Source organism: Dama dama, chromosome 20 (assembly GCF_033118175.1).
Source record: "Dama dama isolate Ldn47 chromosome 20, ASM3311817v1, whole genome shotgun sequence".
Lineage (NCBI taxonomy): Eukaryota > Metazoa > Chordata > Mammalia > Artiodactyla > Cervidae > Dama > Dama dama.
Window position 1 is genome coordinate 27,061,111 of NC_083700.1, and position 13,733 is coordinate 27,074,843.

Consider the following 13,733-nt stretch of genomic DNA (forward strand, 5'->3'; position numbering starts at 1 on the left):
TTTTTGCTATTATGGTGTCTTGGCATGCGTCTATTTGGGTTCATCTTGTTCGGGACTTTCTGTGCTTCTTGTACCAGGATATCTGTTTCCTTCTATAGGTTTGGGAATTTTTCAGCCATAATTTATTCAAATATTTTTTCCATCCCCTTTGCTATTTGTTATCTTTCTGAAACCCCTATTATGCGTAGGTTGGAATGCTTTATATTACTATATTATCCCATAGATCGTGTATGTTGCTTTCATTTGTCTTTTTGTTTGCTGTTCTGGTTGGATGGTTTCCAATATTCTATCTTCCAGATCACATTTTTTTTTTCAATTTTTTTTCTTCTGTGTCATTTCGTCTGATATTCATTGCTTCTAGATTGGTTTTTATCTTGGCAATTGAATTGTCTAATTTTGATTGGTACACCTAGACTTTCTCACCCGAGATTGGTTTCTAGTTCCTTGTCACAGTGATCTGCATTTCTATTGATAATCTTCCTTAATTCCTTTAACATTTTTAAAACCTCCTTTTTGAACTGATGTTCCAGTAGACTGGTGAGCTTTGTTTCATTCTTTGTTCTTTCAGGGGATTTCTCTTGTTCTTTTCATTGAGAGCAGTTCCTCTGCTTTTCCATTTTACTTAACTTTCTCTGTCTCTGTGAATTTAGAAAACGTTACCTACTGTGGTCTTGAAGGGCTGGTTTTATGTGGGAGTATCCCTGTGTAAACTGTGTGAATCCAGTATCTTTGGTCCAAGGCCAGGTTTGGATGTGCATGCCAGCCATGTCTTTTCTCAGTGTGCTGGCCGTCATCCTCTTGGTAGGGGTCACAACCAAGAGCCTGGCTGGATGTAGGGGCAGTGCCCCCTCACTGCTCCGTGACTGTCACCAGCTTGTTGGGAGGCAGGGTCTGCTCCCCAGTTGTTGCAGTAGAAGCCCCAAGTTCAATCAAGCTCCATCGCCCTTGAGTATATGCCTAGTCCTAAAGGAAGTGACCACTGAAGTAAGTCAGGCCCACGCGGTCACAGTGAACCCATACACAGAAGCAGTCCAAGGTCATCTCCCTTCCTCTGTTGTCTTCATCCCAGGCCTAGTGCTAGGCTGTGGTGTGATGGGGCTGGGGGCTCAGGTGCTGGCTGCAGGAACTGAGGTGCCGTGTTGCCAGTGGGGACCTGGGCTGCCTCTGTGCAGACCTTCCCCAGGATGTGTCCGCCCCAGATCCAGCACCAAGCTGCAGTGTGGGGTGAGTGGAGCCTGAGCGATCCCACTGGGAAATGAACTCCTGCCTTCTCCTGCCCAGGGCCTGTCTGCCTGAGACTCCGTCCGCAGCCACTGTGCATTCCTATGGTGCCAACGTCTGCTGCGACCAGGTCCTCCCCTGCCATGCATGCTGACAATAGGCTCCATGGCTTCCCCTGGGCCAGGCCCTCCTGGCTGTCTCCACACGGCTAAGTCAAGTCCTCTCCCAGGGCTTGTCTGCCTAAGACAAGCATTCCGCTGTCTTTTCTTGTGGTGCGTGCACTGGCAGTGTCTGGCTGGCTCACCTCGCTGCCCGGTGTGCCTGCTGACACCCTCTCTGCTGTTCAGTTCCATCACGCCCAGGTGCCCAGCTTTGTCTCTGCACAGGTAGACCAGACCTCTGCTCAAATCTCCTGCCGGACTGGGGTGTGGAGTGAGCCCAACCAGGAAGTTCTCCTCTTCGGATTGGGAAGTGCAGCGAGGGGGCTCTCTCCCTGGTGGTTCTCCCACCAAAAAAAAGAAAAAAGGAAGAAAGCGAAATGTACTCTCAACCCAGGCCACAACAAATTTCAGCAGATGAAATTCCCTGACCTGACCACTAGCTCAGGTCTCTCTCTGCCCTGACTGTTGGCAAACCAGCACGGGTTCTCCACATAATTAGAGTCTAGGTTTCTCCAGCGCCTCTGTCTGAGGGGATTTCCCAGCAGGCGAGTGGTCTCCCCTGGTGGGGGTCTGCCCCTGTGGATTTTCTCTTCCTTAGAGATCCCTCAGGGGCACCAGTCACATACTGAGGGCCTTTTTTTTTTTTAATCTTACACTTTTATGTGGAGATCTATCTTGCAGCTTTGTTTGTATAGGAAATGTGCCAATTTCCAGCAGCTTTTCTCTTTTTCACATGGGGAGTATATTCTTGATATGTTTGTGGGGGGAAGTGAGCTCCCCCTTCTCTACCCTCTTGATCCTCTATCCCCTCTTTTATATTTTTAAACCCTTTGTTTCTCCGTACTATACCATGAGTAATTCTTCCACTCTTTGGATTAACTATTTCTCTCTTCCAGTTGTATCCAATCTACTACTTAACCTGTTCAGTAAGTTTGAACTCAATTATTTATTTTTCATTTCTATATATTCTGTCTGGTTCTTTTTCAAATTTTTGTAATCAGCTTTTTTAGTCTCTTGTTCCTTACTCGGGCTTGCCTTCCCTCTTCCATTTATTTTAACAAATTTGAAAGGCTTATTTTATATTCTGTATCTAGCAGTTTCAATTGGAGAAGGCAATGGCACCCCACTCCAGTACTCTCACCTGGAAAATCCCATGGACGGGAGGAGCCTGGTAGGCTGCAGTCCATGGGGTCGCTAAGAGTTGGACACGACTGAGCGACTTCACTTTCACTTTTCACTTTCATGCATTGGAGAAGGAAACAGCACCCCACTCCAGGGTTCTTGCCTGGAGAATCCCAGGGACGGGGAGCCTGGTGGGCTGCCGTCTATGGGGTCGCACAGAGTCAGACACGACTGAAGCGACTTAGCAGCAGCAGCAGCAGCAGTTTCAATATTCAAAGTCTTTTCATTCCCAATTTGCAGCTTGTTTCTACCAACTTTTGTTCGTGTTAGTTTTTTCTTTGTGTACTTAAATGATTTTTTTATTATGAACTGATTTTGGGGAATTTCATTTGCAGAAATTTGTTGGAGCCTGGGTTGAGAGTATATTTCTTTCTCTTTCTTCATCTTTTTTTTTCTTTTTTGAGATGGGAAAATGATTTATTTTTTAATTTTTAAAATATTTTCATTGAAATATAGTTGATTTACAATGTTGTTAGTTTCAGTTGTACAGATATATATATATCTTTACAACTGAAATTTGTACAGGTCTATACATATATATAGGCTTCCCTAGTGGCTCAGTGGTAAAGAATCCAGCTGTAATGCAGGAGACATGGGTTTGATACCTGGGTGGGGAGGATTCCCTGGAGGAAAGCATGGCAACCCACTTCAGTATTCTTTGCCTAGAGAATCCTATGGACAGAGGAGCCTGGCAGGCTACAGTCCATGGGGCCACAAACAGTTGGACATGAATGAAGCAACTTGGCACACATGCATATATCCTTTTAAAAATTATTTTCCATTATAGATTATTACAAGATATTGAGGATAGTTTCCTGTGCTATTCAGTAGGTCCTTGTTGGTTATCTACTCCATATATGTTAGTGTGTATATGCCCAAACTCCTAATTTATCCCCCCCCCCACTTTCTATAACCATAAGTTTGTTTTCTGTGTCTGTGAGTCTGTTTCTGTTTTGTAATTAAGTTTATTTGTGTCATATTTTAGATTCCGCATATAATAGATATCAAGGGATATTTGTCTTTCTCTGTCTGACTTACTTCACTTAGTATGACCATATCTAGGTCTATCCCCATTGCTGCAAGTGGCATTTTTTCATTCTTTTCTATGATTGAGTAGTACTCCATTGTGGATATATGCCATGTTTTCTTTATCCATTCATCTGTTGGAAAGTATATTTCTTCAGAAATATTTCCTTCAACTTCTATCAAGCATCGAAACTTTACCTACTAGGAACTCTTTAACCTTGATTCTTGGTTTAGGATTCTTTGGGGCTGGATGTATTGTGAATTCAGGCTTCAAAACTGCATGATGACTGAATGATATATACCCAGACTCAGGGGAGTACTTTTTTCTTTTCACTCAAAATTAAGACCAGATAAGGCTACCGTCCTTTGGGGAAGTGGGGGTCCTAGCTTACCTGAGTCTCCAGTTGGAGCTCCTAGCTTGTGTGGCCCCTCAGCTGTCTCTGTGTTCTGTATGACTCTTAAGACGGAAGCTTTTGGCCGCTGGGAAGCATGGCCAGCCACTGTTCAGCACTCTCTTCCCTCCCAGGATTCATGTATCTCCTTCATGTTCAGCCTCTGTACATCTCACTTCTTTTTCTTGCTAGCAAAAGCAAGTGTTCAAAAATAATATGCATGTGGTTTTGCTTTGTTTTTTTCAGCATTTTAAACATGTATAAAGTAAGATGGTTATTTTTAATGTATCTATATTCACTGTTGCTGGAAAGTTAAACATTCATTGTCTGCAAAGCCCCTTTAAGGACTCCTCTATTTCATAAGTCATCCGTGGAGAGAAATTATATTGAATATAACTGATTAACAATGTTGTGCTAGTTTAAGATGTACAGCAAAGTGATTCAGTTATACATATGTGTGTGTATACACGTGTGTGTATATACATGTGTGTGTATATACACGTGTGTGCGTGTGTATCTATTGTTTTTCAAAATGTTTTCCCATTAAGGTTATCACAGAATATCGAACAGAGTACCCTGGGCTATGCAGTAGGTCCTTGTTGGTTATCTCTTTTAAATATAGTAGTGTGTACCTGTCAATCCCAAACTCCCAATATCTTCTTTTAAAAAGGAAGATAAATGATCATTTCTGCCATGATTGGATGCTCAAAAGTTAAGAATGTTTTAGTTTCCGTTAGTAACACAGTACTGATATTTAATTTAACCATTACTTCAACAAGTTTTAAATACTATGTGTTAGACACTCTGAGGGAAGCGTTTTCTAAGGTGGAGCACTTATTCAACAAACATTAACTGCCTACCATATTCCAAGAACAGGAAAAACAGCGTAAACAAAGCCCAGAGATGAGAAACAGCCTGGCCTATTTAGAGGCCCAAAGTAATGTTGAATAGATGGAACATGGAGGTAGGGGCCAGAGTGGGGCAAGAAATGGGATAAAGTATCCACAAATTTATGTAAACTCTTCTTGAGCTTATATTTGTGTTCAAACTTTAAACTTTGAGAATTTATATGCATGCTTCACTTTTCTCAAATCAATACTTGAGATTTCAGTCTTAAGCTTTTACTAGAATATGGTATCTGAATGGGTTCTGAGAAGTCTCACTCAGAAGATTAAAAGAAATCTTGTGTTTCCTTGTAGCCCTGTAACAATCTCTGGGTCTGTGCCGGATCCTGGGTCTCAGTGGGTTAGGGTGGCTCACCGGGTCTGGGATAGGAGTTGGGGGTGGGTATTGGAGAACACAGTAGGTTCTTACTGCATGTAGTACCAGGGGAATGCAGAACCCATGAATCTACAGGAGAAAGTTGAGACCAAGGCGCCAGAACTCAGGCTGGACCAGAAGGGAAAGACCAAGAGCAGAGTCTGAAATCATCACAAGAAGGTCTGGGTTCAAACCCAGCTCCAGGGCAGAGGCAGGGTGCAGAGTCCAGGAAGGCCAGGGCACTTCGTGTCTGTAGCAGACAGGTCCACAGGGAAGTCCAACTCGAGGATGGCTGTGGTTCCTAGGACAGGGAGCGCCTCCCCTGCATTGGGTTTCAGAACCATCCTTGGTGTGGACAACCGAGGCTTGTTAGCGCAAGGCAGTGCCAGGGCAGCTGAAGGGTGCAGCTCAGACAGACAGACGAGGTCCTGAGAGGATGGGCCCGCCAGCCTGATGGCCGCATCTCCATCCGTAAAACCTTTCCAACAGCCACACCTGGAGAGCTGTGCCCGCGTCTAAAAGATGAGAATGCAGGTCCTAGCAGGTGAGGATTTGCAGCAGGTTTGTATTCCTGGTAGGACTTTTGGAAGACTGGACACCATATCCCTACTGATATCGAAGACAGAGTGGCCTGCTTTTCTCTGGGATATTTTCTAGTGTTACTGAAATAGAGAGTGAATGGTGGAAGCATCGGAGTCAACAGATATGACATTGTGTCCCATTTCAGGATGCAGAGACTTCAGACTGCCTGGGACAGATATATGTGCTTGGCTAGAGAAAAGCTCTGAAGAAGACAGACATACTTGTTTCCGGTTTTCTTAATGAACAAACAGTGAACTAATCCCAGGGTTAGGTGTTCTGAGAGGATACAGCCCAAGCAGTTATCTGAATTCCTTCAGTGACAGTGCGTGATCCTGTAGGCAGGTCAAGGAATACAACACCAAACAGTCATTGTGGCTTTACTGCTACTGCTACTGCTACTGCTAAGTCACTTCAGTCGTGTCCAACTCTGTGCGACCCCATCCCTGGGATTCTCCAGGCAAGGACACTGGAGTGGGTTGCCATTTCCTTCTCCAATGCATAAAAGTGAAAAGTGAAAGTGAAGTCGCTCAGTCATGTCTGACTCTTCGCGACCCCATGGACTGCAGCCTACCAGGCTCCTCCATCCATGGGATTTTCCAGGCAAGAGTACTGGAGTGGGGTGCCATTGCCTTCTCCGCATTGTGGCTTTAGGGTGTGGCAAAGGTGATGGGCTTCTCCGGTGGCTCAATAGTAAAGAATTTGCTGGCCAATGCAGTAGACATAGGACATGGGTTCGATCCCTGGGCCGAGAAGATCCCCTGGAGAAGGAAGTGGCAACCCACTCCAGTATTCTTGCCTGGGAAATCCCATGTACAGAGGAGCCTGGTGGGCTATGGTCCACAGGGTCACAAATAGTCGGACATGACTTAGCAACTAATCCACCACCACCAAAGGATGAATGGCACCATTCTCAACAATACCAGCCCCTGTTCCCATCAGGGCTCCCTCAGATCATGAGAGCTGGGCTCTGTGAGGAATTGATAAGGGGCAAGGGTGACACAGTGCCTTCTGTAAGTGTCGTCCATTCCAGAAATGATCAGACTGAGGTGGTGCAGGGCAAGCCGGGGAGAAGGCAGTGGTGAAAGAAGAGCAGCCCAAACAACTGTGATCATGAAAACGACGTGCTTGTGAGCAGCCAAACCTCACCCTGGGTGCTGTGAGCATCTCCTCAAGGCCGGTTTGAGAGACTCACAATTAAGCCATTACAGTGCAGGCCACACAGACCGCTTAGAGGACACCTGGCTTCCCTAACAGTACAGACTCTTCATGGGAGGTTTGTAAAAGGTTTGAAGTGTGTTTGTTGTTAAACACAATGAGATCAGTTATGCTGCTGAAGGAATCTTCTGGAAATGTTTTTTTTTTTTTTTTCCTCCGGGGTGAGAATAAGGAGGAATGGGAAATACAGGTATGATTAGGAAAAGGACTAGTAATCAATCTTGTGTTGACTTTTGTCTCACTCTGCTTGTGCACCCGGCTGATGAAATGCTAATGTGGGCTTTGTGGGCAATCCGGGGACGGTTATAAATAGAGCTGGCTTAAGAATAAAATAAAACGGCTTTGCCACAAACCCAACATTGTCTGGGGAAAGGTGGTGTCTAGTTATGAACATTCTATACTTTTCCACCTGACACTCCTCCTTCCTGTTTTCCTTTCAGGGTTTCGGATATAAGATAGAGGGAGACTCCTTCAGTCCATGTAAAACTGGCTGTGTAGTCCTCCCACCAGCTACAACTGTGCAAAACAGGAGTCTCAGCACAGATCTGAACACTGGAGTTTACAAAACTTGGATTTATATAAAATAGAGTGTAATAATGAAGGCCATGGATGATGGAGTCTAATTTCCCAGAGATGAGCCCTTAGATGAGATCCTTGATCGTGGGCCTTGGTTTACCCATCTATGAAACACAGATATTATTACCTCCCTCAGAGGGCTCTTGTGGGGATTAATGAGGTCATACACTCAGTATCAATTATCATTGTTACATGATTAACAAAGGTTTTTAGGAGGCAGGACAGAATACAGAACTCTGGCAATGGCAAGGCCAGAGCAAATGCCAGGGAGTATTGGATTACAGAATCATTTAACTGCTATATTTGAAAGGGACTTTTGGGATTGTTCCAATCCTTGTTTAGTGCCAGAAGCTCTTCCCTTCCCTCTTCTCTCCTTAAGTGGTTGCTCAACCCCAGGGTGCACACCCACACACAGTGATGGGGAGCTGCAGGCTCAGGCCAGAGCGACAGAGTTCTGTTGGAAAGTTTCTCTCTATGGCGAATCTAAACCTAACCTCTAGCACTTTCACCTAATGGCTTTGTTGCTTCCAGGGTGATGGAGAATAGGCCCATATAGCCTATTTCATTTTGGAATGATCATCACTACAGTTAGTCCTCTCTACTAATTATTCTTCAAAAGGCTTCTCTTCTAATCACATCACCACCCTGATCCTGTTTTTCCTGGATCCATGATTATCAACCTGGGTGACACATCTGGAGATGGTGTTAGGTTATCACAAGAAGGGCAGGGGTGCTACTGGCATCCCAGCTAGTGGCCAGGGACGCTGCTAAACAAACTGCAATGAACAGAACAGCCCCACAACCAAGAATTATCTGGTTCAAATCATCAGTAAGGCTAAGCTTGAGAAACACTGTCCTAAATATACACATGAATCAGTGTTGTTCTTAAAATATGGGCATATTTATGCCAAAATATGCAGTCAGTTAACATTGCCATTGGACTGGCATTAGTTTGCTATTAAATTAGCCTCGATTTATTATTAAATTAGCCTCAATTTGCTTTTAAACTAGCCTTGACTCGATGGACATGAGTTTGAGCAAGCTCCAGGAGTTGGTGATGGACAGGGAAGCCTGGCATGCTGCAGTCCATGGGGTTGCAAAGAGTTGGACATGACTGAATGGCTGAAGTGAACTGAACTGAACTAAATTAGCCTGAGACTCAGGTAGTTGGTACTGATCAGCCAGTTAAAGCCCCCTTTCATGTGTTGCTGCTAACCCAGGGACAGGGCCCATGTGATCACTTAGAAATCATTTATCAATAGTGGTCTTCTCTCTTGCTGAGCCCGGAGGCAGACTTGCAGTCTTTTCCAACATGATATCCTAGGCCACCACCATCAATCATATAAAAGAAGTCAGTGTGCGAGATGAAATCCACTTGCTGATCATGTCTCTCTGGTTTTGTGGCATTGGGCCCCAGGTATGATGTAATCCTGGGGCCCCAGCTTTGGAGGACCCCACAATCCCGTGTCATGACCCCTAGTGGCAGCTTGAAAGAAGAGATCCTCAACTTGACTCTCAAAAGCACCCAAGCTTCTCATACACAGTTTCCTAAAATCCCTTTCCCCAACACAAAGCCATGCTGCCCGCTGTCATTAAGGAAGTGTGGGCAGAGCGGGGCTGCCCAGAAAGGACGCCCCTCTTCTACACACTCTCCTCAAGCTCCCAGGAACTGCTCCTTCCCTTTGCCGATTTTCTTCTTCACTCTCCACTCCCCACTCTTGCTGCTCATTCTCTGATCCACTCTATGATCTCATTTCTTGGATTTACACTGGCCCTGAATTCTCCAAAATGAAGAGGTGAAGGAGAGGAATGTAGAGGTAGGGAAACACACTCCGGATTCCTCAGGGAAAGAAAGAACTTGAGTACTCAACCATCTAAGCGCCTCACAAACCTAAAACCAACACTGATCGATGTCTAAGGATGGTACGTAGTTTTACCTTGAAGCCCAGTGCTTCACATAGAAAGATAAAATAAAAGAAAGAAAGTGAAGTCGCTCAGTCGTGTCCGACTCTTTGTGACCCCATGAGCTGTAGCCTACCAGCTCCTCCTTCCATGGGATTTTCCAGGCAAGGGTACTGGAGTGGGGTGCCATTTCCTTCTCCAGGGGACCTTCCCAACCCAGGAATTGAACCCGGGTCTCCCACATTGCAGGCAGATGCTTTACCCCCTGAGCCACAAATAATTTCTTTTCTCCTTTTATGGGGGAAAAAAACAGGAGAGAGAGAGAGAACCTTTTTGGATAAGCTGTAATAAATGTCTTCAATTTCAGCATCCCTTTATAAACCTAGTTACTTCATTAGTTTATAAACAAAGTAATATGTTTGATTTATTCAAATATTTACTTGATTTACTCAAATACTCTGCTTGTAATATTTAAAAGTAGAATTTATTCAGATTAATCCCATATTTGCTAACTTAATCTAGTTTTCAGAGTATTAATCATTTATCAGTGGCACAAGTAGAGGTAAACTGATAATGTATAAGAAATACAGTCTCTCTGTTTTCCAGGTATTTGAGAAGGAGGCAGAAACTGGACAACAGAGAAACCATTAATGTCTGAATAAAACAAAGAGCATTAGACGCCTTACCGGATGACTGCTCTACACAACGGCATAGCAAATTTGGGAAGTCCTTGTTTTCAGAAATAGAGCTAGAAAAGATATTCATGGGTGGGGCTGAGGGTGCCTTCCAAACTTGCAGCCTCCTGCCATATGGCACTTTTTCTACAAACATGGCTCTCAGGAGAACAGGCTCACAAACTGGACTCCCTGGGTTTGAGACCTGGCTCTCCCACTTGCTAGCTGTGAGAGTTTGGTCATTTACTTAAGCTAAGCCTCAGTCTCCCCACATGTAAAAAGGTAAAGATAGTGACCCTTGCCTCAAGGCATTACTGTAAGGAATGAAGGAGACTCTGCATGCATAGCACCGCACACAGAACAGGACCGACAAGCATTAGCTATTGTTTAATCATCCTTAGGGATCTCTGATACAATGAGAGTTGGTCCTTAAAAGGCAGGTATCTCATCCTAGTTTTCTTTTCTTTTTTTTTAAAGACCTGATGAGAGTTCACTTCAGTGCAATTGACAAGGAAATTTGATTGTTTCAGTGAGATAACATTTTAAGATAATAACTGGAATTATGACCTATTACACTATAACTGGACATATCACGGATAGCAAAGACCTTGAATTGATAAATTTCTAGGAATTTCAGACAATTTTGGAAGCACATATTAATAATACATTCCATAAAATATAAACCAAAGAAGATTAAACATTGCTTCTTTTTCAACAAGGAATTGAAAATAAAATTTATTAGGGTCTCATATAGCCAGAAGGAGGTGGTACCCCATTTAGAGGAGTGATTGTTAGGTCAAAGGGATTGCCTATTTGGAACTTCTGAAACTGCAGGGTTAGGGAATCATCAATCTTGTTTCTTGGTAACTCATTACTATAGTCTGTATGCTGCAATATAGATATCTATAAAATCAATTAGCTCATATGTGGTTGGAAAAGAGGACTGATACAGTTTAACAAGGACATAGTATTTAGTCACAGGCAAATTTTTCCAAGGCGAGAGGAGCTGAAACAGCAGAGAATGACAGTGTCGGTGGGAAGGGCTGAGTATGGCTTTCTGTTCTATTTTTCTTTTAATTTTAAATGAACCCATGCACTTGGGGCTCCCACCCCAGAGGCCCACATCAGCCTTGCACCCCCCAGGTTCCACTTTCCGCCATTGTACCCACATTTACCACAACCTCACTGCCTCATATCACCTTAAGTTGGAGTTTCCACTCAGTGGTTTCTATGCATTTAAAATTTTCCCTGCAGCAGCTTCTGGGCCTACTAAGCTGCCTGCTTTGGCTGCTAAGTCATCTCCCAAGGTACCAATTACTGTGTCTCTTAAGAGACTGATCACAGAGTCATGTGGGTTTTGAATGGTCATCCCTTAACCCTATTTTTTTCCCCATAAGCCCTATTACGTTCGTTGTGTTATTTTGTAGAATATGAGGTTATTCAGGAACACAGCACGTCTTAACAGAAATGCCTCATTTTTTCAAGTGCCTCAGAGAGGGCCAGCAGCTGAAGCAAAGACACATGAGAGAAGTGAGCGAGGCCATCCTCAGGTTGTGTGGATGTTTTATGCTGATTACCAGGCTGCAAGGCGGGCCCCTCCCCTGAAAGGCTGAGGTCTGCAGCCCCTGAAACTCCCCTCGGCGCGCCCAGAGCACTAGGGTGTGATGTTCGGGTCCTGACCCTGTGCAATGCAGCAGAAACAACTTTTCTTTTTGGTTCTGCCTTGGATACAGAGTATATATTAGCATGAATTAGCTAAACATATTTTTGGATGAAGCCTTTCTCTTTACTTCCTTTGAAATTTGTCCATGAAAGTGTACTTTGATTCTCCCTACTTCTCTCAGATTTAAATAAGTTTCTGAAGTGAAGTGAAGTGAAGTGAAGTGAAGTGAAGTGAAGTGAAAGTCGCTCAGTCGTGTCTGACTCTTTGCAACCCCATGGAATATATACAGTCCCTGGAATTCTCCAGGGCAGAATACTGGAGTGGGTAGCCTTTCCCTTCTCCAGGGGATCTTCTCAACCCAGGGATCGAATCCGGGTGTCCCACATTGCAGGCAGATTCTTTACTAGCTGAGCCACCAGGGAAGCCCTGAAAATAACTTCCTACCTTCCTAGAATTCCTGTGAGAACTTGCTCCTCTCTTCACTGAAATCCTCACCACATTACGTCTTATTACAGTGGCATGTATATGTGTCTGTGTATGCAATGTATGTTTGTGTATGCTTTACGTGTGTGTGTCTTACTTCAATTTACTGTAAGTTTCTTGAGGGCAGGCATTTGGTTTACTTCATCTGTCTACTTCCTCCATAGTGCCCAGAACAATGTCCTGCACTTAGGAAGTATTTAATAAATGTTTATTAAGTGAACAAATCCTCCAAAGACACTGGTTGTCATCTGGGCTTCTTTGTCAGGAGAGTCTAACAAACGTGCACTGTGAATTCCAATGCAGTTGGTTAGAAGACACAGTTTTGCATTAAACATTTCCTGTAGCATTAGTTATTAGAAATTATTCTGGGGAAGTAAAAACCAAAAAGCAATGTAAGAACACCTTACGTGAAATATTTTATTCATCTTCTTAAAAAATTAACAAGCAGCAGACAGGAATTATTTCATTTGGCTGCTCTGATAGTTCCTGCTTCTCTTTCCAAGGCTCTGGAGGTTGAGCTGTTTCCCAAGGGAATACCAGCTCAGCACAAACCTCAAGGTGATTTCTGCTTAGAGAGGGAACTGGCTGACAGACAGCAGGGACCTGCTTCCATTGCAGGGAAAGCATGTGGGCCTGGGGGTGAGGGAGACGGGCTCAGCGGCTCTGACTGTGATGTACAATCTCCACTGTCCCCTCCCTGCTGGTGAGGGTCCAGGTAGCTATTCAGTGTCTCTGCTGTCCACTCACCTTGTTAGAGGGGGTAGGCCTGTGGCAGGGAGATCTGTGATGGCCCAGCGGGCTGGAAGGGTGGTCTGGAGTGCAGGATGCCAGGGGCAGGGGAGGCAGCAAGGCTGAAGAGAGAGCGCTAAGGCTCCCTTTGGAAGGCCATGTTGTCTACATCACAAAGTGGATTTTTACCACAGGGAGATGGAAAGGCACTTGAAGTTTTAAGCACAGGACTAGTATGATTAGTTTTGTAGTCATTCTGACCAGTAGCTCCGTAGCTAAGCAACGGGTGGTCCTCACAAGCATTTCCATTGGCACCACCAAGGAAATGTATATTTAGTTAGAAACCTGTGCTTGTTATATAACCACGGAAGGAAAACAAGAATGGTAATAGCTAATACTGATTAAAGCTTCCTGTGTGCCGCTGTTCTAGGTGACCTTTTAAAATGTGTCAACTCAGTCTTCACAGGAAGGAATGGAAACAAGGTCCACAGTTAGTACCTAGTGGTGCTGGGATGTGAACTTGTTCAGGCTGGACCCAGAAGCCATGACGTGATTACAGCATCATATTGCCTCAGTATCACCCTCAGCCCCATTTCAACTGGGTCATCTCCCCTAAGCCACACTCATACAGAAATTCTGGGACTTCCCTGGTGGTCCAGTGGTTAAG

General features: G+C 44.3%; 1 protein-coding gene across 1 annotated transcript in view; it reads left to right on the forward strand.

Moving 5' to 3' along the window:
* Positions 1-1,184: 1,184 nt before the first annotated feature.
* VTCN1 (V-set domain containing T cell activation inhibitor 1) overlaps positions 1,185-13,733 on the forward strand; it is a 36,670-nt gene continuing 24,121 nt past the window's right edge. Inside the window, exons 1-3 of the mRNA XM_061168434.1 lie at positions 1,185-1,224; positions 1,510-1,653; positions 5,732-5,786. Of these exons, the coding sequence (XP_061024417.1) occupies positions 1,185-1,224; positions 1,510-1,653; positions 5,732-5,786 (239 nt within the window). The remainder of the gene's footprint in view (positions 1,225-1,509; positions 1,654-5,731; positions 5,787-13,733) is intronic.